The following is a 22,805-nucleotide window of genomic DNA, read 5'->3' as shown; positions in this document are numbered from 1 at the left end:
GGGCAAAGGAAAAATGTTTGAATTTTTTACAGTCATGCTCTATTTAGGTCTCACCGATCAAAAATGTCAATTGGTTGACCTCCGGGTGACCTTTGTGTGTGAAGTTACATACAAGTTCAAAGTTAATTTTTTGACATTTAATGCAATTAAATCTCAATGCCAAGGTGTGACATGGTTGATATTTTGGGACAAGTTGTGAATGGGGTGGTGGAACATTTTGAAACTTAAAGGTCATGTCATCTGAGGTCACCATTGTTATCATATCTGTTGACACGCTTGTAGGTCTCTTATATTTCTTACATTTGCGACGCCATATTTAGATCTCAAAAGTGCCTTTTGATAAAAAATCCGGTCACATTTTGTGATCACAAAAGTGTTGGCTATAGTGTTGGTTACTTTATGGGAACATGTAGGACCACAATTACTTGGACTATTTCAGCCCAATCTTGCTCGATAATATTATGTGTATTGTCATATACCCCAAGCAAGGAACCACAGTGCCCTTGGGCTCTTGTTGTGGTCTGTATGCTACTTGGGCTATAGAAATGTACTAAGATGTCAGAAATTCATGTATAAATTTGTATATTTTTAAGAAAAATATGCAATATCCAAACTTCAATCAGTTTCACCCTTTAGTTGAACTGATGTTAAAAAACGTTTGGGTACAGTATATGCACATCTGAAGTTTGGTTTCTATGGCGATCATGTCAATGAAATCTTTTTGACCATGTCTTATCTTTCCCAGAATGCATTGTGCTATTACTTTCTAAATGAGTGTAAGATTTGTTTGAAAATCATGTCTGAAATATTAATTTGTAAAGAAGAAGTCATCATGCTATTTTCTTGTACCTTTTTCATATTTAACTACCTCTAAATCAAAAGCATTGCTGATTTGCTGTGTGGTTGGATCAATTAAAGGGACTATATAGTGACACATAATTTGCTAGATCTGCTATTAACTGGCCACAAAGTTTCCAGAATATGAAACACATTTGCAGCATCCTTTGAACAGTTTTGGTACTCAATAATTTTATGACATTGTTGGTATCACACTGGCTGAGAAACAAAGCCTTCATTAAGACACAAATGAGTGCACCTTCCTTTTGTTTCTCTGTATATTCTCCTATAACAAATATCACTAGATTATGTTATACAATTGTATTACTGCCCAAATTGGACATAAATTTGTTGCTTTTTATGTGGAATTATGATTTAAGTGCTTGGTGGTAGAATTATCTGGAAATGCAGAATATACCTGTTAATCATTTGCTCTTAATTTCACTTTCCACAAAGAGACAGAGTTTAACATGGTCAAGGTTTAAACTGACTCACAATTACTGTTAGTAAAGAGAAAGTTTTGTTTACTGTTTGTAAGCAGAAAGTTGTAAATTATTAATATCAAGAGGCATGTTAGTCTCTATAGTATTATATAAGAGGTGAAAACAAATAAATGCTTCAAAAGTATTTTTGTACATAAATTGTCTTTGTTTTCTTTTCATTCATATATGTTCCTGTGTTGAATATTTGGATTAATAATAATAAGCTAGTAATTGCATCAAATTACTTCAATTTTAAGAACAAAATTTGATCAAAGATAATTTTACATGACAATTTAGAAAAGAACAAAATTTCAGTCTCAAACTTCTTTGGCAAAATCTTTGAAATACCTGAAAAGCTGCGTTTCATGTTTGAGTCCAATATGACTTTGTATCACTCGAACCAAGTCAGGTGATATGAACATGGAACATTTTACACTGTAATTTAGAATATGTATGTGGGGTACAACCATTTTTGGCTGTTCTAAATAATAGAGTTATTAGCCAGTTTACCCGACACCGAAAAATTCCTTAAAGCAAAAAAATGTATTTTTTTTTCTGTCCAACACTCTGAATATTATTATGCTTTATCTTTCACTGACAAGCCTTTAAAGAAGTTTTGTCTACTTTGTTCAATTTTTGGGGAACTTAAGTATTAAAGATACACAGTCATTCCTTTTAACCTATAATTTCTATAGCGCCACCAGATTGTGTTGAGCAAGTAAACTCAAAATGCAGCTTATCTAAGGTCATCAGTACTATCCTCAAAACATACTTAAAATTCAAATAATGGTCACTTGAGCTCTGATTTCAACAAATACTTTAATTACTATCCTCAAAAACATTTTGCATTTACACTCAATCATTTAGGTTTAAACAAACCCTAATCTACATATCTGGAAATGATATGGAGTAGCAAAGCCTGTAGGACGGTACTTTTTGAAAACTTCTAGCAATTTTTAGCGTGCTACAATTTTCGGGTGAACGATGATGATCTTTAAAGGTGGTAAAAAATGACTTTGCACAGAGTAGACTTATTTATTATACACAGTTAAAACTGTGCAGAAAATAAGTGTCAGGGAAGGGGGGCATGATACCAAACATGTAAAATAATAATTGAAAATATATATTCTTTATTCTTTTATCAGAATACATATTGCCATAAAAGAAAGTTTAAAAAAATATGAAAGTTTATAAAAGAAATGGAAATAACAAAAGTGGACTGACTTTTAACTCTGACAACCTACCCAGCAGAACAAAGACACAAATGAACATCACACTTAAGAATTAGACTATAACGCCCAAAATCAAAAGTATTTTCATTCAAATTTTATAACAAAAAATAAAAAAACAAAGGCCAAATGTACTAAAAAAACATTCTAATAAAATTCTAGTAACCAAAAGATACCAGAACATTATGAGAAAGACAGTTAAGTTTGATTTCATAATAATAGAGAAAATGGTTAAAATGTCATGGACAATTTCCTCCTGCACAAAGTAGCATGAACAACTTTCTTGGTGAGAAACTAGAGGGAAATAATGATAAATTACATTATTAATGTCTAGTTTGAATAGAATCTAGGAGATTTTCTTTGGTTGATCACCTGTTAATTTATGTATTTTGACTAATACTGTAAAGGTTGGCCAGGAATTGTTAACCACACTAGCTGCGGGCGTTGGCTATTTTGACGCTTCATCGATTGCTCAGGCTATAAATTACTCCCTCGTTCTTACATGCCTCTGAAGCGAGTAGTTTGCTTGGTTTCCAGTGGGGCACAGTAGCTGTGGTGCAATAAAAGTAAATTCAAAATATAAATATCGATAAAAATATTAATGTGCATGCACTTCATAAGTTTTAGCAAACAGCATGTGGAGTTGACCTTTGTCATGTAGTGGAGTGAAAATTGTATATAATAATAATAATAATAACTAGTCTTATCAAGCGCAGACTCCAACAAAAGTTGTTCCATGCGCTTTATGGGTGCTGAATGTGCAAAAACTAATAAGAGTTGAGAGAAAAGAATTATATTTATTTCCAGTTCAGCTGTTACTCTGTTCTCCACTGTACCATACATACACAATATACAGGCTAAATGCAGTACCATTCTAACACAGATTAAGTTTTATCTAGGAGCTGAGGATAGTTTATTTCCTGAATGTAATCCTTGGGTCACTCCTTTGTCTCTCAAGAAGCTCTTTAGTCCAGCAAGTGGATCAGGTAGTGAGAGGAAAGCACACTAATTTACATAACTCTTCTAGTCACGTGACTGATGCTCTTACACAGAAGGAAAACATATTTCTCTAAGATATGGTTATTAGGGTTTCAATTAAGTTAATCTATTTTAATTTAAGTTTTAATGGCAAACACAAGTTCAGGAGTCACCTGCTGTCCTTCTGTAAAAGTATTATGTTTTATATTGTCATGCATGTTGCAACAGGTGTACATATTCGTGCTGTGTACGTGAGACGGTACATAGGGTCATGTGGTATAAATTACCTTGGTGGTCACTTCCTTCACTGCCATTGTTTAGATAAGATGCACTAATTGCTGTTATCAAAGGTTTGATGAATTTGCTGTAACTTTACTTGCTCGGAAGTATTGAGACTGGTCATTAAGTAATGGTAAGTGTTATAATTATTTTATTACGAAGGCCATGTGTTTGAATATTTCTTGTTATTATTTATTCATTCCAGTGAATTATAGGCCAAGAACTTGTTCCAAATTATGGAATACACACTCCGCCTGTGTGTCATACTTTGGCACCCAAACACAGAGCGCTGCTTTTAAGTTCTGATAGCAATTTATTTGACAGAAAACCTGAATTTGAGCATATTTTTTAACATTCTTTCAGTATTAATGTGTACCAAACTGGAAAAAATACTCACGATGTAGAGCCTGGTAGTAATGGAGGCGTTTGTAAATTTTTCCAAGGCCGACGGAATTCCTGGCGTAGTGCATCGGTCCTCCTGTGTGCCTCGGCCAACCGTATCCGTACAACCTTGGAGGTAAAGATGAAAGGTTTAACTTAATGAGGTACAACTATGGTGACTGATATATCCAACCATGATCAATAATTAAATTATGTTTCATTCAGAAAGTTACTCCATTTATTACTCCATTTCCTTACACTCCAGGGAGTGCTCAGTGGTTAACTCAGTGGTTGACACTGATAGCTCAGTGGTTAACGCCGCCGTTGCCTTTCAATCATTTAAGGTCCCGAGTTTGAGTCACTCCAAGATTAATGTATGTCGTCCAGTTACAGAGTTGTTGACAATTGAGAATTAATAACCATGGACGTTAAATATGAATCTAAAGAGAATGACCTCGGTCAGCTTGCAGCTTTGAAAAGCCAATGATGGGTTCTTCGCAAGTTCCTGCTTGCAGGAGGATCTAAAATACATACATGCATACATTTATGGAGTAGGTACAATGGTAGATCCAATTATTCTCAAAAGGAGATGGGGAAAGAAAGGTGAGGGTGGTGGTGGGGTGGGGGGGGATATATTGTTAGATATTGAAATGGCTATCAAAATAACAGTATATAAGACATCAGTGGTAGAGTGTATATGGAATACGCAAACAAAGATATGTACCAATTTTGATCAAAATAAACGGTTTTGTTATTTTTATTTTTTAGTGCTATTAAAACACTTCACGAGGGGCACCGGGCCCTTGGGTTCCCTTCCGTGTATATGCCCCACCCATTTATGGACTACGTATAAATATTCATATAATCCATTTAATATAAAATATATACAAAATTATTCAAAGGAGGGGAGCTCCAAGTGCAACGATGTTGTGAAGAATCCACTGCAGAGATTTCAACTTGTGAAGAGACTTTTTTACACTTTTACTTGACAATTTGGACAAATGGTGGGTGATGTGGAAATTGAGTTGGGGAGGGGAGGGGGACAAGGAAGGGGGTGAAGTACCCCTCCTAATGCCTTACTAGTTCATCAAGGCTTAGATCAAATCTCCCTTTCTCACCATATCATGTCAATATCCTCCTCTCGAGATGCAATCCCTTCCTCCAGAATCTTGAATCCTTCATTTATTAGAGGGTATAGGCAGCGTTCTAGAATTTCCTACAAAAGTCAATCCCAAACCAAAACCCTGTTAAAGGTGCATGGTGGTAATGATGCTCCCTTCATTTCATTTGGAATGCAATTCTCCTGACTAGCTAGAATCATACTCCAATCAATATTATATAAACCGCATGCATCTTGGATATAAATGGCGACCAAATGTTTGCGTGTTTATTATAAAAAATTAAAATCATGGCTTAGGTTTACCTACATAAGCTAAAGTTACCAAGGAAACTGCAAACTTCACAAATTTAGGAACCTAACCCCCTCTCCCCTCTCTTCACTTTATGACACATCAACACCTATTAAATAGTAAATATCTAAAATTTTAAAGTATAACCAACCAACCTGGGGGGGTTTTCTTCTCCTCTTGATTCCAGCTCTTTTACTTTCTTCGATAATTAATTGTTCCACTTCTGGATCTGGCTGTGGGACACGACCTCCAGGCTTTCCATAGTCGTAAAAACCTTTGCCTGTAGTTAGAGAGGTCCCACAGATACTGTCATATACATTATCAACTTATTCTTAAAAGAAATGTCAAGTGATAATTGGCTAAAAAAAGCAGATCATTTGTAACGTCTTATAGCTTACAAATCACAGGTTGGAAACCTGTGATTTGTGGGTGGGAGGGAATGACTTTTGAGTGAGATTAATCATCTCCATTAAGTACACATTGGTTACTTTATTCTATTTCATATCCCCTCCACTACGTACCCGCCCCCAGTCTTTTACCCCCTCTCCATTTAACCATCTCCTAAATCATGTCAATCACGAACATACAAAATATTATCTCTCCTAATCCATCCCGCCCCAACTACCCCCCCCCCCCCCCTTCATTTCCAATGTCACAATGTATTGTAAGACATTGGTATCTTCTTGTTCTCCCTACATGTCTTTTCCTCAACAATCTATATTTCTCACAGGAAGCTCTCCAACATCCCCTTATATTCTGGATACAAAATACAGAGCACTTTTATGCCAAGACAAAAACTGCCTGAAGAAACGTCATCTTATACAAACTTCAAAAAATACATTGACTACTCACCAACTTTTTGACCAAAGCGACCTTTCTCTACCAGATAGTCACTGATTGGACAATACCGTCGCCCCAATCTGAATCGATCTTGTTGCCCATCACTCGTGATGAAGCCAAAGTCCTTTCGACTTTTGTAACCAACATCGTTGCCTGCAATCAAGGTACAATAAGATGACAGTAGCAGGTATAAACAGGTATAAATATTATTTCTGTATGTGCAAACTGGTCTTTGACCTGTGATAATTCACTGACAGTAACGTTTCTAATATTCAGCTTGTCTGAAATCAAACAATTTAACAAATGTTGTTTTCACATTCCCACTTAACTCTGCTTACCAACACAGTCAAATAAATGAACCAAGACAAAAACAATAAAGAAATTAAATAAAACATGAAACCAATCTTTAATTGCATGTGAACGATTATCGAGCCCTCATCCTACACAACAACAAAAAAAACTTCTCAGCTGCTAGGGGGGAGTTTTGGTTATTTAGTTACTCCAAGAAAATTTTGATTAACAATTATAGTCGGATTCAGCCAATCACTTCATCCGAGAATGTATGAGCTGAATGGGTGTTTTTCTTGCTTGTTACAAACGTTATGTGTAATTTCCCATAATTTATCGATAAGTTACTCACCTGCTAAGTCAGCTACTTTAAAGATACCCATTGCAAAACCCAAATCCTCCATTACCTGATCCACTTCGTGAGGAAGAGCGCCCTCTTCTAGAAGGTAACAACTCTAAAAAGAAAAAACCAGGACAGATACTGTGACAATATTTCATGATCATACTTCGAAGTTCAGTTTGGTTCTATATCCTCCATCTAATGCATAACATAACAAGTTCATAATGATTTATTCTACAGCATATTTATTTTAATAAATATTAATTTAATAATTATTGTTATAAACGGCGCCTCATAAGATACACTCACGTTAAATACCGTAGCAAGGCATTCTACAGGATATACTTAAACTATTAAAAGTAAAGTAAATTTGTTTAACATATTCAGAGGCTGAGCCATATGCATTGTGCCAGGTTTGGTCATGTGGGAGGGGAAGGGAGAGGGGGAAGGAAGGGTGAGATTAAAAACCTTGCAAGAAAGTTGACATCCGTGCTAAGAATTTTTCTTCTGGGCAAACAAATGTCGTTTGTCTGTGACCCCCATAGATGTTGCTACAGCAATATCTGTGGTGTTTGTTATAAATATTCCAGAAAAGAGAGAAAAATCTGACCAGCATGTGAAGCTAATAGATTCAAAGGGTGTACAAAACTAAAATATATTGCTTATACCACCTTACCTCCAATCCATACGGTTCAAGCATTCTGTTTCCTACAAAGTGAGGACAATTTCCAACAAGGACTGAGATCTGAAAAGAGGAAATTAATTGAAGTAGTCAAAATAAACATTCTGTTTGTTTAATTTAAGTTGATAAAAATGACACAAAGCTGTTAACTGCTTACAGAGTGCTTAGTAGAAGTCTCTGTAATAAAATTTATCAAAATGAATAAAAGTTAACACGCTCTGACTAATATTAGTTCCAAATTTCACAAAAGCAGTTTTACAATCAAGTCATATTTGCAGGTAATTGGAGCCTTGTTCGTGAACACTTTCCACCATTAATGTACGACTTGTAAGATTAAAATGCATTATCCATGTGCTACTAGGCTGCATTATATGCATGGATGCAAGCTCTGGCAGGCAACCAGTGGGTATACATCAATGCATGCATAATGTCTGTTTCACATGTGTTTATTGCAATCATGCACTGAGTTGCAAACAAATTGATTGTTACTAGTGAGCAGGTGAAAAAAGTGCATCAGGGAAGATGCTTCCAGTATAAAAAAGTTCAACAGGAGGTAAGTCAGAAATATGACAAAAATGTGTTTTTAAAAAACAAGCCTTCCCAAACTGATCATTCCAAAGCAGGCTCGGATATTGCATTCCTGGCAAGGTCTTTTTCAAAGTCAACAAAATATTGCACAAGCTCAGATGTATCAAGATTATTAGTGCTATTTCTCTTACCTTTGTCCAATTTTTGTGAAGCAATATATCATCAATTCAAACAGAAATAAATATAAAACGAACAATGATTTGCTGGTGGCAGGAAAAATGATACCTTTTGAAGATTTTTTCCAAGTTCCATGACTGTTGCCATGGTTTCAGGTGAAGTCTGTCTTCCTCTTACATTCTCCAAGAGTTTCATGATATGAGCAGGCGAGAAGAAATGTGTCCCAACAACTTTATCTGGTCTGGAAGTCATATCTGCCAACTGAAAATGAAATTTAATAAATTTGCTAAATTTGGCAAAGTCCAGTGTTCTACATCTGGGAATTCTGGTTGGCATTTATTGGAATCCCCTTTTCCCCTCCAATGGTTGGCTACAAGCTCCTACGCACATGATTTTTCTCCATAGGAAGTTTCATATTTGTGTTTTCATGAGATTTAATTAAATTGACATGTGCCGATGGTTCCCTGTTTGAAATGTAGATTATAGAACAGCAAAGGAAGTTGTACAAGACAGAGCTTATTCAAGAGGTCAGCTATTCTACTATGAATGTATATTGAATTATATAAAAATACTATTCTAATGTTTGTATGTAACTTCCATGTCACTCTTTTGTTCATGATGTTGATAAATAACAACATTAAAACAACATTCTCTGCACACATCACCAAATGATGGTCACATGCATTTGTCACTGTTCATGAAATAAATGCATAAATTAGTTATAATAGTCATGACACATAGAAACACCTACCTCATCAATATTCAGTCCGGAGGTATTACTGGCAAGGATCGCTTCAGGTTTGCATATTTGATCGAGACGCTCAAAGATCTGTTTTTTCAAGTCCATGCTTTCGTAAACCGCTTCGATGACTATATCAGAACCCTTCAGGTCATTATAATCCAGAGTTCCTTGGAGCAACAACAGGTGCTGATCGGCTTTGACTTGAGAAATTCTCCCTGTATCCACATTTCTCTGGATGATCTTTTTAATTCCCGACAAAGTCTTATCCAAACTCTGATGTACAAGAATTAAGAAACGGATTAAGATTTGATCAAGATTAATGCTCACTAGATTCCCATGCACTCATAAACAGAAAGCCTGGTTTAAATACTACAAGGTTTTTCAGACTTAAACCTCTGTTGAGCTCCACTAATTACAATATAAAAGAGCTTGTACTAAACATAGTGCATCTACATGCACCTAATATGAAGTTCATCCACAACTGTCCTTTTTGAGTTGTGTTACAGACCAGCCATCTCTCACACACACAAAAACATGCATCATGACAGCATGGAAGTAAAAATCATATAGATTCCTTTTGCCATCGGCATGGAATCAAAAGTAGGTTGCCTTGTGCAAAGAAAAGGAATTATTCCATATATGAAGTACATAAGTTTAAAGAGTTTACTCAGACTTTTTTCCATCCAAGTTTCATCAAAATATAACTAAAATATTGGTGTGGATGTGAGCCACTGGTAACACATTGCAAATATAAGATACAGTAGGTATAAACTAATTTGATTTTGAATTAACTTTGCCAGTGGAAAGTCTATAATGATCTCATATCGACAGATAATTAGATAATTGGATAAGATTTTTCAAGAACAGAAAGCAAAAATGTCATGCATTTACTTCTATCAAACCAAGTTATTTCAATTTAACCTTCATTCAATTATTAGATACAGGAAAAATGAAGTTAAATGCCTATTACTACCTCATGCATAGTTATGATAATGATGATGATGACAATGGCGGTGATGATCACAAAAAAAATAAGACAAAAAACCTCTTGATTTGCCTCCACCAGTTTCACTGGTATCCCATTGGTGATGAAACAGATTGCAATACCAGACCCCATGGTACCACCTCCGATGACCGCACCCTCCTTGACCACCTTTGGGGTGGTGTTCTTGTAACTGACCTCACCGCCTGGTGTCTCCCACTGAAGATAGAAATAATAAGAACACAAGTGAAGTAACTACATCTGTCAATTTTTTTTTACCCTTTTCACACATTTATAAAAAAAAAAATCTTTGGAATACCAAAACATGAAAGTCACCAAAAAATTTATGACAGCAAGCTAGCAGCACAACTGAAAGAGTCAGAATATATGTCAGTAACCACAAAATAAGTTACAACTTGTTTCCTTGTCGTCTGAGTGTGGACTGTACAACTTTATAGTACCAGTGATATGGCAGAAATTTTTATTTTAACCTAAAAAGGTGGTTTATGGTGTCGGATTCATTTTTCTTAAAAATAAATTAAAGCTCATCTTTGGGTCAAATGATAACGCATGGGCATTAAATTTGCCCAGGGCTGCACTTCATTCTAGCTCCCTCACTTCACACCTCACACAATGGAGTGTTAGCTCAGTGGTTAACGTTGGTTCCTTTCAATCATAAGGTCCAGAGTACAAGTCAATCCAAGATTAATGTATGTCGTCCAGTTACAGAGTTGTTGACAATTGACAATTCATAATCATGGACGTTGAACTATGAATCTAAGAGACTGACTTCGGTCAGCTTGCGGCTTTGATAAGCCAATGACGGCTTCCTCGTGAGTTCCTGCTTGCAGGAGGATCTAAAATACATACAATACATACATGTACATACATACATAATGCTAAAGCTACAATGATAGATGGGCATTTTTATCAATTTAAAGCCCGGGCAGAACTTGTATACAGTAGCCCTTTGGCAAGGTGATTGCAGTGGATTAAAAGTGACATGCAGGTTTAACAAGACAATGATGTACTATAGAGAGGTTCCCATGGGTGTTTGTTTGTGTGTGTTTTTTCCAAAGAAAATGGGTTCTGATTGTTTCCCATCATCCCGAAATTGTTACGCGTATGGCCTGCCATGGTAATCACATTTTGCTCACACCTGTAGAATAACCAATGAGAATTCAATGATGGTTTTATGTATAAAGGAGGAAATTATGACAAACCTTGAGAAGTTTGCGCTCGCTGAAGTAGACATACTGAAGGGCTCTACTCTGTTCAGCAGGAAATAGAGCTAAGACCAATTCCAATTCCCTGTAACAAATGATTGAAAATTCGTTATTGAGAAATGATTCTTCACGATCTTTCCTTTTGCTTTCAAAATCTTCAAGTTGTTTTTGACAGCTTTAAGATGTGTTAAATTTCATGGGTTTGCTTTATAATGTGTCATTTTCAAGGCTTCCGATATTTTTTCTTTCAATTTTAAGGACATTATCATATTCTCTGTGGGTAAATGAGTTCATAAATTGAGAAACTGAGACAAAGAAATTTTAAGCTCATTTGCCTTGATGATGCTACTCTGTTGCCAGGTAAAACATTATGAAAATTCACAAAATATTTTATCAACTCTGTGTATTCAACATAAGCAGAGGTTATTTTAATATATATATGCATGTGCAACAAATTTACGGCAAATTTTTCTTTTCAGTTTAAAATGCTTTACTTTTCAGTTTAAAATGCCATCTTTCCTTCACCAGAAAACTTTTCAGTTCAATTTAAAGGGAGTGAAGACTCGCCCACAAAGAAACGTCTGATGCCGTTAATCTGACCTAGTTTCAAATGAGGTGTAACAGAAGTGTTAGACACCACCATCGATCCCAGAAAATACAACACAGCTTGCTACCATCGGTAATTAGTCACTAGTGTACAGTCAGTACATGCAGCTACAGTCAATACCCACAACACAGTGTACATAGCAGCGATGGATATCTCAGGTCCAGATAAAGATAACAGTGTATCACGTTTCATTACTGTCTGCATGTTGTAGCGACAAGAAGAAAAGTTCACTTGCAAGCAACGGAAAGTTAACTTTTCCAGAGGGCGGCACGCCTTTTGGGGCGAGTCTTCAATGCCTTTAATTCTTTGTAAATATATACTTGAAACTGAAAGAGTAGAGAGACTGTAACATACTTTTGTAATCCCTCTTCATATGAGGCAGAGTTCACGGCTGCTTCGATTGCTTTAACATTTAGCATCGGAGTGATGTCACCCCGGGCTCGCTTTGAAACCTTGTCACATGCAGCTAAATGAAAAGAGAATGGTTCACAAGAATTAAACAAGTATATATAAGTATCATTTCATTTTTTGGGCTTACAGTAGGTGTGTCTGAGAGGCTGGCATGATGATATTTGCAAAGGGGTTAAAATATAGGCTTTTAATACCAATTACCATGATGTTTTAGCAATGCATAAGTACTATAACAAATGATAATAACAGTATAATTAATGGTCAAATTTGTATATAGTGCAAAGTTCCGAAAAGAAACTGTTCAATGCTAATAAAAAACGAAGTATGCTCAAGGGAACAAAGATGAGATTTTTGGTTCCGCTTAAATGAGTCCATTAGATGGATCGGTCCTTATGTCTAGTGGGAGAGAGTTTCAAAGTCTGGGAGAAGCAGATGTGAATGTCATATCGCCAAAACGGGATTTAGTCATAAGTTGGAACAAATTGAGTGACAGACAGCGAAGCGAAACGGCTAGGACAATACATTCCAATAATGATCACACAGGTACGATGGCCCAGTTTGTTGATACAGCTATATGTGAGTAGCAGTAGTTTGAAAACAACTCATTACTCAATGAGTATAGCCAGTGGAGTTCATTTAGAATGGGTCTATTGTGATCCCCTTTCCTGTTACCGGGTATTCAAACGTGCGGCAGCAGCATTCCATATATGGGCCAAATATAGTTTGCTATTGCCCATATAAAGTTTCACAAAGGTAATATAAAGTAGAAATAATCAATTATATACACGTACCTTTAAATGGCTTTTTATATGGATTCCTTTTATATCTTCCACATCAAACTTGATATAATCCATACATGGGCCAGATATAAATTCCATATCTGAGCCAGATACAAACTCCATATAAAACCATTAACAGATTTTGGCCAGGTATAATTTTTTCATAATAAGTTTTAAATGATCACAGGCATGGCAAACTATACACAAAGATTAAGTTAGGCTACAGTAGCCAGCTAGCCTAAGCCTAGTCCTTTCCTTTTAACGCAAGTCAGTTTTTCAACAAGATCACGTGTTGACATCCAGTTTAGAGCTAGGACAAATTGATCCTTAAAACGATGGACCTCAAAGTTTCAATGTCTATCACTATCAACCGAATCTTTTCTCATAAATAAATTCTACCTGACCTTCAGGATTCAGTTCTTGGCTCTTCACTGGCACTAAAAATAAGTACTATACTAGGCGTGTTAGTTACTGCAGTGCTAGTGCTGAGCTAATTTCCAGTCTCACGTTTAGCTTTTAAAACTGCCCTGCCTTCTTTGCAAGAATTTTCTTAGATTTTCTCCAAACTGTGGAATTTTTCTCTCCTTTTTGCTGGCCACTTGTCTGGTACTTCAGGCAACGTACTGTTTCCTGGCAGTTTCACCATGGTAAAAGTTGAGCTGGTGTTCGTGTTGTTGTCAATATAGTGTACACTTTCAATTGCTGCAGTTTTATTTACCGCAAGCTTTTGACCAATCAAACAATTAAGAGAAACTACATGGAGTGCCAATTTTGACAAAAAAAGAAGCAAAATAGTTTTGGAATGGTCGATATTGGCCATCCCTAGCCAAAAATATGGCATTTTGAATATTGTTTAGTTACATTCCCATAAAAAAGGACAGAACATGCCTTGTCAAATTTGACGGATCTAGATGATATTTCATCAAGTTATATTTGGCTTTATCTGACTATATGCTGTATAGACCCAACTATATAACTTGCTATCCTGGAAAAGTTTCTTGAGATTACGTAATCGACCTGCCTTGGTCGTAAAATGATATCTTTTTACCAATTAGTCTGCAACATCTGCCACATATTTTATCTTGTATGAGGATCTTTGTGTGAACGCTGTAGACATTAACATATTTCCACACGGTGTTTACACTTATAGCCTAATGGTGTTAAGAAGCTATGCAGGCAATCTTAGAGCCTGATGTGGATTTACGACCGTTGCAGGTCGATTATGCAATCACAAAACTTTCCTAGCTATAGTGTGCTATAATTGGAACCAATAAATCAGATCTTTAATATGTATATCTGGAATAGGTTTATTTCAAGCTTATCTGGCATTATATGGCCATATCAAACTTCATTTGTGTATCTGGATGACACTTTCATCCAGTTATATCTGGCTTAATATGGCCATATCAATAGTCATTTGTTGGCCTATATCAAGTCTTTTTATATGGCATTTATATCTGACCATATAAAGTTTTTATTCAGCTAGATATTGGCAGATATAAAGTCATATATGGATTTTGGGTATGGATCCATGGAGGAGGGAACTTCCATAGTCAAGACAAGATGTAATGGTTGAATGAACCAGCTGTAACAGAACAAGTCGAGGCAGGTACTTCGTGACTTTAGCAATATGTCTAAGATGAAAGTAAGCAGACTTACATACATAATTGATATGTTTTTGCATAATTAAATGATGCTGTCCAGGAATATACCCAGGTCAAACTCAAATAGACCTCCTTGCTTTACATGAATGTAACTATTAAAGAGAGGTCGCTAGACTAAACTAGAATAAAGATTCACATACAGCTACTGACAGGGATCCGATTTAACTCAACAGTTGTGACCTATAGTTTCAAATAGTCATCCGATGGATAAATCGACGTAGGATTGACGAACTCACTGTTACAGCTGGTATATTCCTTTTTAATAAAGGGAGCAAATGGGAACTTATTCCGCACCGTGAGTGATATAAGTCGAAGCTGTGGTGATTGTAGATGCCAATGCAGCTTACAACGACTAAATCTCGAGCTGTATTTAGTCGGGCATCGTCGTCAAGCTTAGGACATTGCAATACACGACAGCAGCAACAAAAGATCTCTTTAACATGTTTATTTACCCTCGAAAAAAGCTGGGTTGTATCCATCTTTGTCAACCTTCATCTTACTGACTCTCCTGGGCTCTATTGGTTCTCCTTCCACGCTCTCAGCAAAAATTATCGCCTCTGCCAAAATATCGCCCTCTACAACCTAGAAGATTCATTAAAACCAAAGAAACTATAATTAACATACTAATTAATGTTACTAACATGCCCAACTTAAAGGGGACACAAATTAGCTTAAAAGTTGTGTCTGGGAGATGTCTTTTTGTAAATATGTCATGTCATAGTGCCACTATGATCTAAAAAATTGCACTTTCTCCCTGTTTTTCTTTTCATATTTTCAAGGTGAAATGTTAAAAGTCTTGACTCTGAAACCAATGCCATCATTAAAGGTTATGTAACCAGCTTTGATATGTTAGATTAAGCATTTGCAAAACCCTTCTCCATTATAGAAAATAAAAATTGCCATAAAAATAAAATAGAGAAAAGAATTCGAAATTGAAGAACAAGTGGCTCGATGATGTCATATTTATACTTGATCAAGTCTTTCTTCAGCCTTACGTGTTAAGAAACATTAAATCTGTGATATATCCTCAATGGAATAAGATTTTTTTAGCTGTTGGGGGGGGGGTGTTGTTCATGGCTGTTATCTCTATCTTACACATCAATTAAGGCTTCATCTTCTCTCATTGGACCGAACTACCGGTACTTTATTATGATACGGTAAACGTCTGATGTGGTTTAGTACAATTGCAAAAGACGGAACCATAATCTTTAAACAGATCCATACAAAATGATTGAGATTTGTAAGAAGGCATAACTTTCTAATCATTCGTAAAATAATTAAATTAAATATTTTCAGTCTTGAAAGATCCCCCACCCTCCATCCACAAAAGTTCAATAATAAACAAATGTTTATATGTATCATAAATAGTTTTTTCTTTTTAATTAGGTATTAAACATATTTTGCTGTTGAGTGTGTTTCTGTGGGGCTGATCATAAAAAACTGATGGTTTCAAAATTGTAACTATTCTCAATATGAAGTAATACCCCTGAATGTAAAGTTGTCACAACAAATCACAACAAATGTTTAACATCTTGAAAGTCTTACCATTTGAAACAACACTGAACCTTCGAACCCAAAACTTTTTCATATAGTGCAGGGCTATACCAAAACCACAGGCACGAATAACATTAGGGGCAAGAGCTCTTAAATTAAACATTTTAATGAAATGCTCAAGCACCCCACAAATACGACCCTACCGATGGCAAAAAAAAGGTGCCACCGGGCCCATGCCTCTTTGGTTATGTCACCAATGCCTTTTATATTGATTTGATCCAATTTTCAAATCGTAGATTCTTTCCTCAACAAAGTAAGATGAACGCTTGTCTAGGAACCTGTGACATATTCGTTATTGATCACTAGAACAGCTGTGGTATTAAAAGTGAAATTTAGTTTTGGATTAACAATATGTTCCCTGAGACAACTTACCTTGTCAACAATACCATTCTCAAGAGCTTTCTTAGCTGATAACGGCATGCCTGTTGAACACATCTCGACAGCAGTGGCAATATTTGTGACCCTCGATAATCTCTGGGAGGCTGAAGATGCCGGGATTAGCCCAACATGTACCTCTGGGAAAGAAACTCTAGGGAAATCATAAAAGGAAAAAAGTTTTAAAAACCATAAAAACCATTAAAATAATACTGCATATCAAAATGTATACTTAATGAATTAATCAAAGTATTCTTAAATATAAATAAAATGTTAAATAAACTAACGAAGTACAAAGCTGCAGGGTTTTAACACACTTAATCATTATATAACTTAAAAGCACAAATTCTACTGTTCCACTGTAGAAAACAGTTCAATTATCCAAACCTAAATCATGAATACTTGACCAAACTGGTAATCGTGCATATTGCTAGTTATATTCCAGCCATACTGCTAGCTACTGTTCTTGGAATTCGAAGCCTTAAATAACTTCTTAATTCTGCCTTCTACATAGATGTATTATACAATTGACTATTTTATTCTAGTACCAAGCTGCTTCTTTATTTGCTGTTTTTCTAGAGAATATAGTGACTAAAGCGAAGGAATCAAACTATTTCAATCCACTCCTCCCCCTTCACCTTTCCGTCTCCTTTTATTGGCAAAGAGTCATTCGCAGAAGTAATCATACCGTTGCCAAGTGCATATAGTTACTAATGAACTTTTCGTATCCATTTTACAAAGAACAAACCTCCTTGCAACCCTACCCTACCATCTTCTGCCTCCTCACCTCCCCCCCCCCCTCTACCTATCCTCACACTTAACTGCAATGTAATTTGTCTGCATATTGCAGATACTTTATAATATTTTTGATGCTCTCTAGAAATGAATTAAGAAGCTGATTTAAATCTATACCTGGCCTTGTAGTCCATTAATCGATAATGACTCCCAAGAGCCAACAACAATCCAGCACCATATGCAACTCCATGGATGGCTGCTACTACTGGCTTCGAAGAACTCTCGATGGTCTCTGCCATCTCCAGAAGATCGGGATCTAAAAACGAAAAAAGAGAAAATGTTCTTGAAAACTTTGAGGAGTTCAGAAAACACTATTGCCTGCAGATGAAACCACATGGAGTGGGAGAGGTGGGGCATTACTGCAGTACGTTTCTTTCTGTTTGTTAAAACCGACAGGAGCTCTCCTGCAGTATGTTTGTTTGCAACTTTCTTTTTTTTGTCAAAGCTTCCTTTTTCTATTTAATAAATAGCAGTTGTTAATGCAAGTATCCAGTTTCTGATGATTTAATATTAGGAAGAATTCAACACAAGGGACAATTTTACAAGAACTGATTTACTGATGCATGTTAATTAATAAAGAGCCGTATATATGACTATGCAAACTATCTAAGCGTAGCACCACCATGAGTTGGCACGAAGCGTACAAGAAAATTTTGGCCGAAAATGCCTCCCAGATCGCTGGAAATGGCACTTCCCAGGCCTTGTTAGTTGCATCTAAGCATTTTCTATTTTGAAATTACAAGCGATACATAAAAAATATGCTCAAGGGGGGGGGGGGGGAGGGCGGTCGACTCCTTCCCCCTTGGCTACGCGCCTGGTAAGAAACCTGAATAAAAAAACATCATTAGGAAACCTTATTAGTTGCGGATCGCTGTTTACTCACCTGCGTGGACCCTACCAGTTTGCAATTCACTGATATCTGCACCTCCTGAAAGTACCTCACCGTCTCCGTGGAGAACAATGCTCCTTACAGATGAATTTTCGTTCGCTTTCTTTTGAAAAAAGAGAAAAACAAAGAAATTCCCCAAAGTGATTGATAACAGAAACAATACTTAAAATTTTAACTGACATTCACATACAAATGTCACAACGACACGGATTATTCACAAACTTGGCAATAGCTTAATGGACGTTCCTCCTGCAATGGGAAAAAGTTTTTCCATCTTGTAGTTACATATGCAGCGGGCTCTGAAAACCTTTTAACCAGAAACTAGAATTCACACCTTTACATGATCCCTTCAAAGTAATGTCATCTCATCATATAATTTTTGCCCTTTAATTAATTGACATGTTGACTAACATGTTGCATAATTGTCTTCTTTGTTAAACGGATGTTGGTCTTGATGTTACCATTGCATTGTGTATCCTAGGAGTGTTAGCTCAGTGGTTAACGCCGGTGCCTTCCAATCATAAGGTCCCCATGCAGTTCAAGTCACTCCAAGATTAATGTATATATGTCGTCCAGTTACAGAGTTGTTGACAATCCATAAGGTGACAGGACAAAATCCCCCGGACAAAATCCCCCGGACAAAACCCCCCGGACAAACCCCCCCCGGACAAAATCCACCTGGCCAAAATCCCCCTGGACAAAATCCCCCCTAGCCAAAATCCCCCAGGACAAAATCCCCCAAGCTATAAAAAATCCCATCAATTCTGACAGGTACCCCCACCGGTACCCACTGGCGAGTACGTTGAAACTTACCCTCAGAGTTACCCTCGCCTCACAGTTAAACTTGCCCCCTCAGCAGTACCATGGACGGTACCCTGACTGGTGCACTGACAGGTACCTAAAGGTTACCCTGAATGGTCCTCTGACCCGTACCCTGACCATTACCATGACTGATGCCCTCTCCGGTACCCTCTCCCTAACCCTCTGACACCCTTTCCTGTACCCTCTCCGGTACCCCGACCGGTACCCCGACCGGTACCCTCAGTGGTACCCCCACTGGTACTCTCAATGGCTCCCTGACCAGTACCCCGGCCTCAACCCCGGCCCGTACCCCGGCCGATACCTCAACCGGTACCGCGACCGGTACCCCGACCGGTACCCTCACAGGTACCCTAACAGGAGCCCTCACAGTTACGCTCGCCAGTGCCCTGACTATGGTACCCTGACCAGTCCCCTGACCGGTGCCCTGACCGGTACCCTAACCTGTGCAATGACCCATGCCTTGACTGTCACACCTGGGCCATCCCTGGTTGTTGCAGGCAGGCTTTGTATGGGTCGGGGGGATATTGTCTGGGGGGATCTTGTCCGGGGGGATTTTGGTTTGGGGGGATTTTGACCGGAGGGATTTTGGCTGGGGGTATTTTGTCCAGGGGGGATTTTGGCTGGGGAGATTTTGTCCGTGGGGATTTTGTCGGGGGGGATTTTGTCCGGGGGGATTATGTCCGGGGGATTTTGTCCTAGAACCAATTCATAATCATGGACGTTAAATATGAATGTAAGAGACTGACTTCGGTCAGCTTGTGGCTTTGATAAACCAATGGGGCTTCTTCACGAGTTCCTGCTTGCAGGAGGATCTAAAATACACATTTACATACATTGCAACTTTTAACAGCTCTGTCTACAGGAAAACTTGATATTATTACCTTGATGCTGTCCACAATTCCAGCACGAAGTTCTTGACTGCACAAAGAGAGGAAGAAGTATTAAAACAATGTAAGAATTATTACACGAGTTGTAGGCTGTCACCCCAGAATATCTAAAAACCAATTGCCAGATAAGAATATTTCTTTAAAGGTTTACAAAACCAGCTGGTTATCATAAATACTGATGAATTGGGATAGGCGCGTGTTTTCAACAAAACTATATTGTCCCACAGCAAACCAAAATTGTCCCGATTTTCTAAAGATCGTTTCGACGTTAAAGAATATCACTGTTAATTTAAAAAAAAACATTAAAGTATATTAAATAGCATATTAAATAACGTTTGATTTTTATCAACTGTTAGCTCTACAAATTTGGAAGGTAAAGAGTTTTGCAGCTCTCTCTAAGAATCCACAATTGTTTTCAAAGTCGGAGTGACGCAGTGTTCCACTTTTCAAAGAAAGATACGGTAGCCCTATAACAAACATGTATGATTATCTATTCATGTGATTCCGCAGATTTAGAATTTCAAACACTTCTATCATTTGTTTAGCTAGATTTGTAGACAAGAGCATATTCCAAACATCTCAACATGCATTGTTTACCGCTAGAAGAACCTTTATCAGAAAACTAGCACTGCTCTATCCCCCACCCCCTCTCTCACCCCTCCGAAAATAGAGACTTGATAGCAATGATTTCAGAATTAATCTTCTTTATGTGTGGTTATCCAAAAAGTCATTTTAGCTCCAGAATTGACATTTAGTAAGAGGATTATTCTCAAAATTTAAGTGGACTCTATCATTCTAGTTTTAGTTCAAAATGTTGAATAAAGATAAATGATGACACATATACACATCACATAAAAAAGATTTTACCAGCAAAGTTACCTTTCATATATATTATTTATACTGCCAAAATATTATTACTAAAATTTACCTTCAACTTCTAAGTATATTTATTAAGAAAAAAGCTCGCTAAAGACATCACACTCTGCTCGTCGTTCTCTCCCTCATCCAATATCTGGTAGCTTTACATAGTGTTTAACATTTACTCACCACATGATATTCCTTGGTGGGTTTTGCAATTTAATCACAGCAACACTGCCGGTTACACTCAACTCGGTCATTTGATTCCATTTTGCAGTGGTAGCAAAACACCTCGTCAGACGAAGAGGCACTTTCCAAGAACGCAGCATACTTTCTTTTATGAGCAATTCACACTGTCTTCTGCCAACTCACACAAGGTATGAACAATATTCCAGTTTTGGGAATAAATCTCTTGCATGACTTTGTCTATAATATTGACCAAAATAGTACACAGTGTTCATATCTATGAATTAAGATACCACTATATGATACAAACATCACCTTTGATCCGGAAAGGTACTTCACCGCAGCTTGATCAACGGTCAAATAAGACAATAGTGTAAACAATATAACTTGTATCAATTTAGACAAGCTCTTAAATATCTATAGATATATAGCCTACATATATATGTATATATATAGATATGTGTATATATATATATATATATATATAAAAATGTGAAAAATGTCAATAGGAAGATGAGAGCGCAATAAAAAAAGTCAATAAACGCGAATAATTAAAACGTGGTAAAAAGCTGAAAAGGGCGCCAGCAGTCCATTTGAGTCCGTCAGGGGGGGGGGGGGCATCCGCCCCCCCCCCCTGACTGTATGGACGCTCCGCCACTGCATGTAGCATGATAAGAGAGAATAATATTGTATACAGTGGTATTAGCATCAGAATCAGATAAAAGGTCAGGAACTTTTCACACTGACGGTACGAGTACTTTGGAAGTATGATATGAGAGGACAGTATAGACTGGTATTAAGGTAAAGGTTACGAACTGTTCATATTGTCAGTGCATGTGGTCTGTAGCTTGATATGAGACAGTATAGAGCTGTATTAGGACAGTTTAGAGTGGAATTAGCATTAGAAACAGATAATTATTAGGAACTGTTCATACTGTCAGTACGTGTGGTTTGAAGCATGACATGAGAGAATAGTCGTATATAGTGGTATTAGCATTAGAATCAGATAAAGGTAAAGAACTGTTCATACTGTCAGTACGTGTGGTCTGAAGCATGAAATGAGGAAACAGTATATAGTGGTATTAGCATTATAATCATATAAAGGTTAGCAACTGCTCAAACTGACAATACGAGTGGTTTGAAGCATGTTATGGGAGGATAGTATATAGTAGTATTAGCATTAGAACCAGACAAAAGGTAAGGAACTGCTCATACTGTCAGTACGAGTGGATTAAAACATGAAAAGAGGGAACAGTATAGAGTGGTACTAGCATTATAATCAGATAAAAGTTAGGAATTAACTGCTGCTACGCACAGTATGAGATAAGTATCAAAATTGGTGACTGGAAATGTTGTTACAGACTTAGACCTGGGATCTATTTCGTAAAAAGTGCATGTGCATGAGTTCTCAGAAAATACATATTTACGGACCTAAAATGATAATTGCATAGAATTCTGTTGTTATTTATATTGTGGCGACTACAAAGAGTATCATTTTGGAATTTAAAAACAATTTCATCTGTTTTCTTTAGGTGGCATACTCCTATTAGAGTCTATATCAGTCCTCCTGAGTGTTAT

The 22,805-nt window shown here is 36.9% G+C and overlaps 1 protein-coding gene across 1 annotated transcript; it reads right to left on the bottom strand.

Moving 5' to 3' along the window:
* Positions 1-527: 527 nt before the first annotated feature.
* LOC139976431 (peroxisomal bifunctional enzyme-like) lies at positions 528-21,541 on the bottom strand. The gene is made up of 18 exons (XM_071985155.1): positions 21,231-21,541; positions 20,178-20,214; positions 18,469-18,577; positions 17,703-17,841; positions 16,788-16,944; positions 15,314-15,443; positions 12,362-12,473; positions 11,398-11,485; positions 10,238-10,393; positions 9,202-9,465; positions 8,559-8,711; positions 7,740-7,808; positions 7,076-7,178; positions 6,448-6,588; positions 5,751-5,875; positions 5,305-5,402; positions 4,203-4,315; positions 528-3,098 (listed from the first exon to the last, which is right to left on the bottom strand). The coding sequence occupies exons 1-18, from the start codon at positions 21,368-21,370 to the stop codon at positions 3,010-3,012; spliced, it is 2,223 nt and encodes a 740-aa protein (XP_071841256.1). The 5' UTR covers positions 21,371-21,541; the 3' UTR covers positions 528-3,009.
* Positions 21,542-22,805: the final 1,264 nt, after the last annotated feature.

This window comes from Apostichopus japonicus, chromosome 11, assembly GCF_037975245.1.
Source record: "Apostichopus japonicus isolate 1M-3 chromosome 11, ASM3797524v1, whole genome shotgun sequence".
NCBI classification, from domain to species: domain Eukaryota; kingdom Metazoa; phylum Echinodermata; class Holothuroidea; order Aspidochirotida; family Stichopodidae; genus Apostichopus; species Apostichopus japonicus.
The sequence above is the reverse complement of the archived record's forward strand: the minus strand, read 5'-3'. Positions and strand labels throughout refer to the sequence as shown.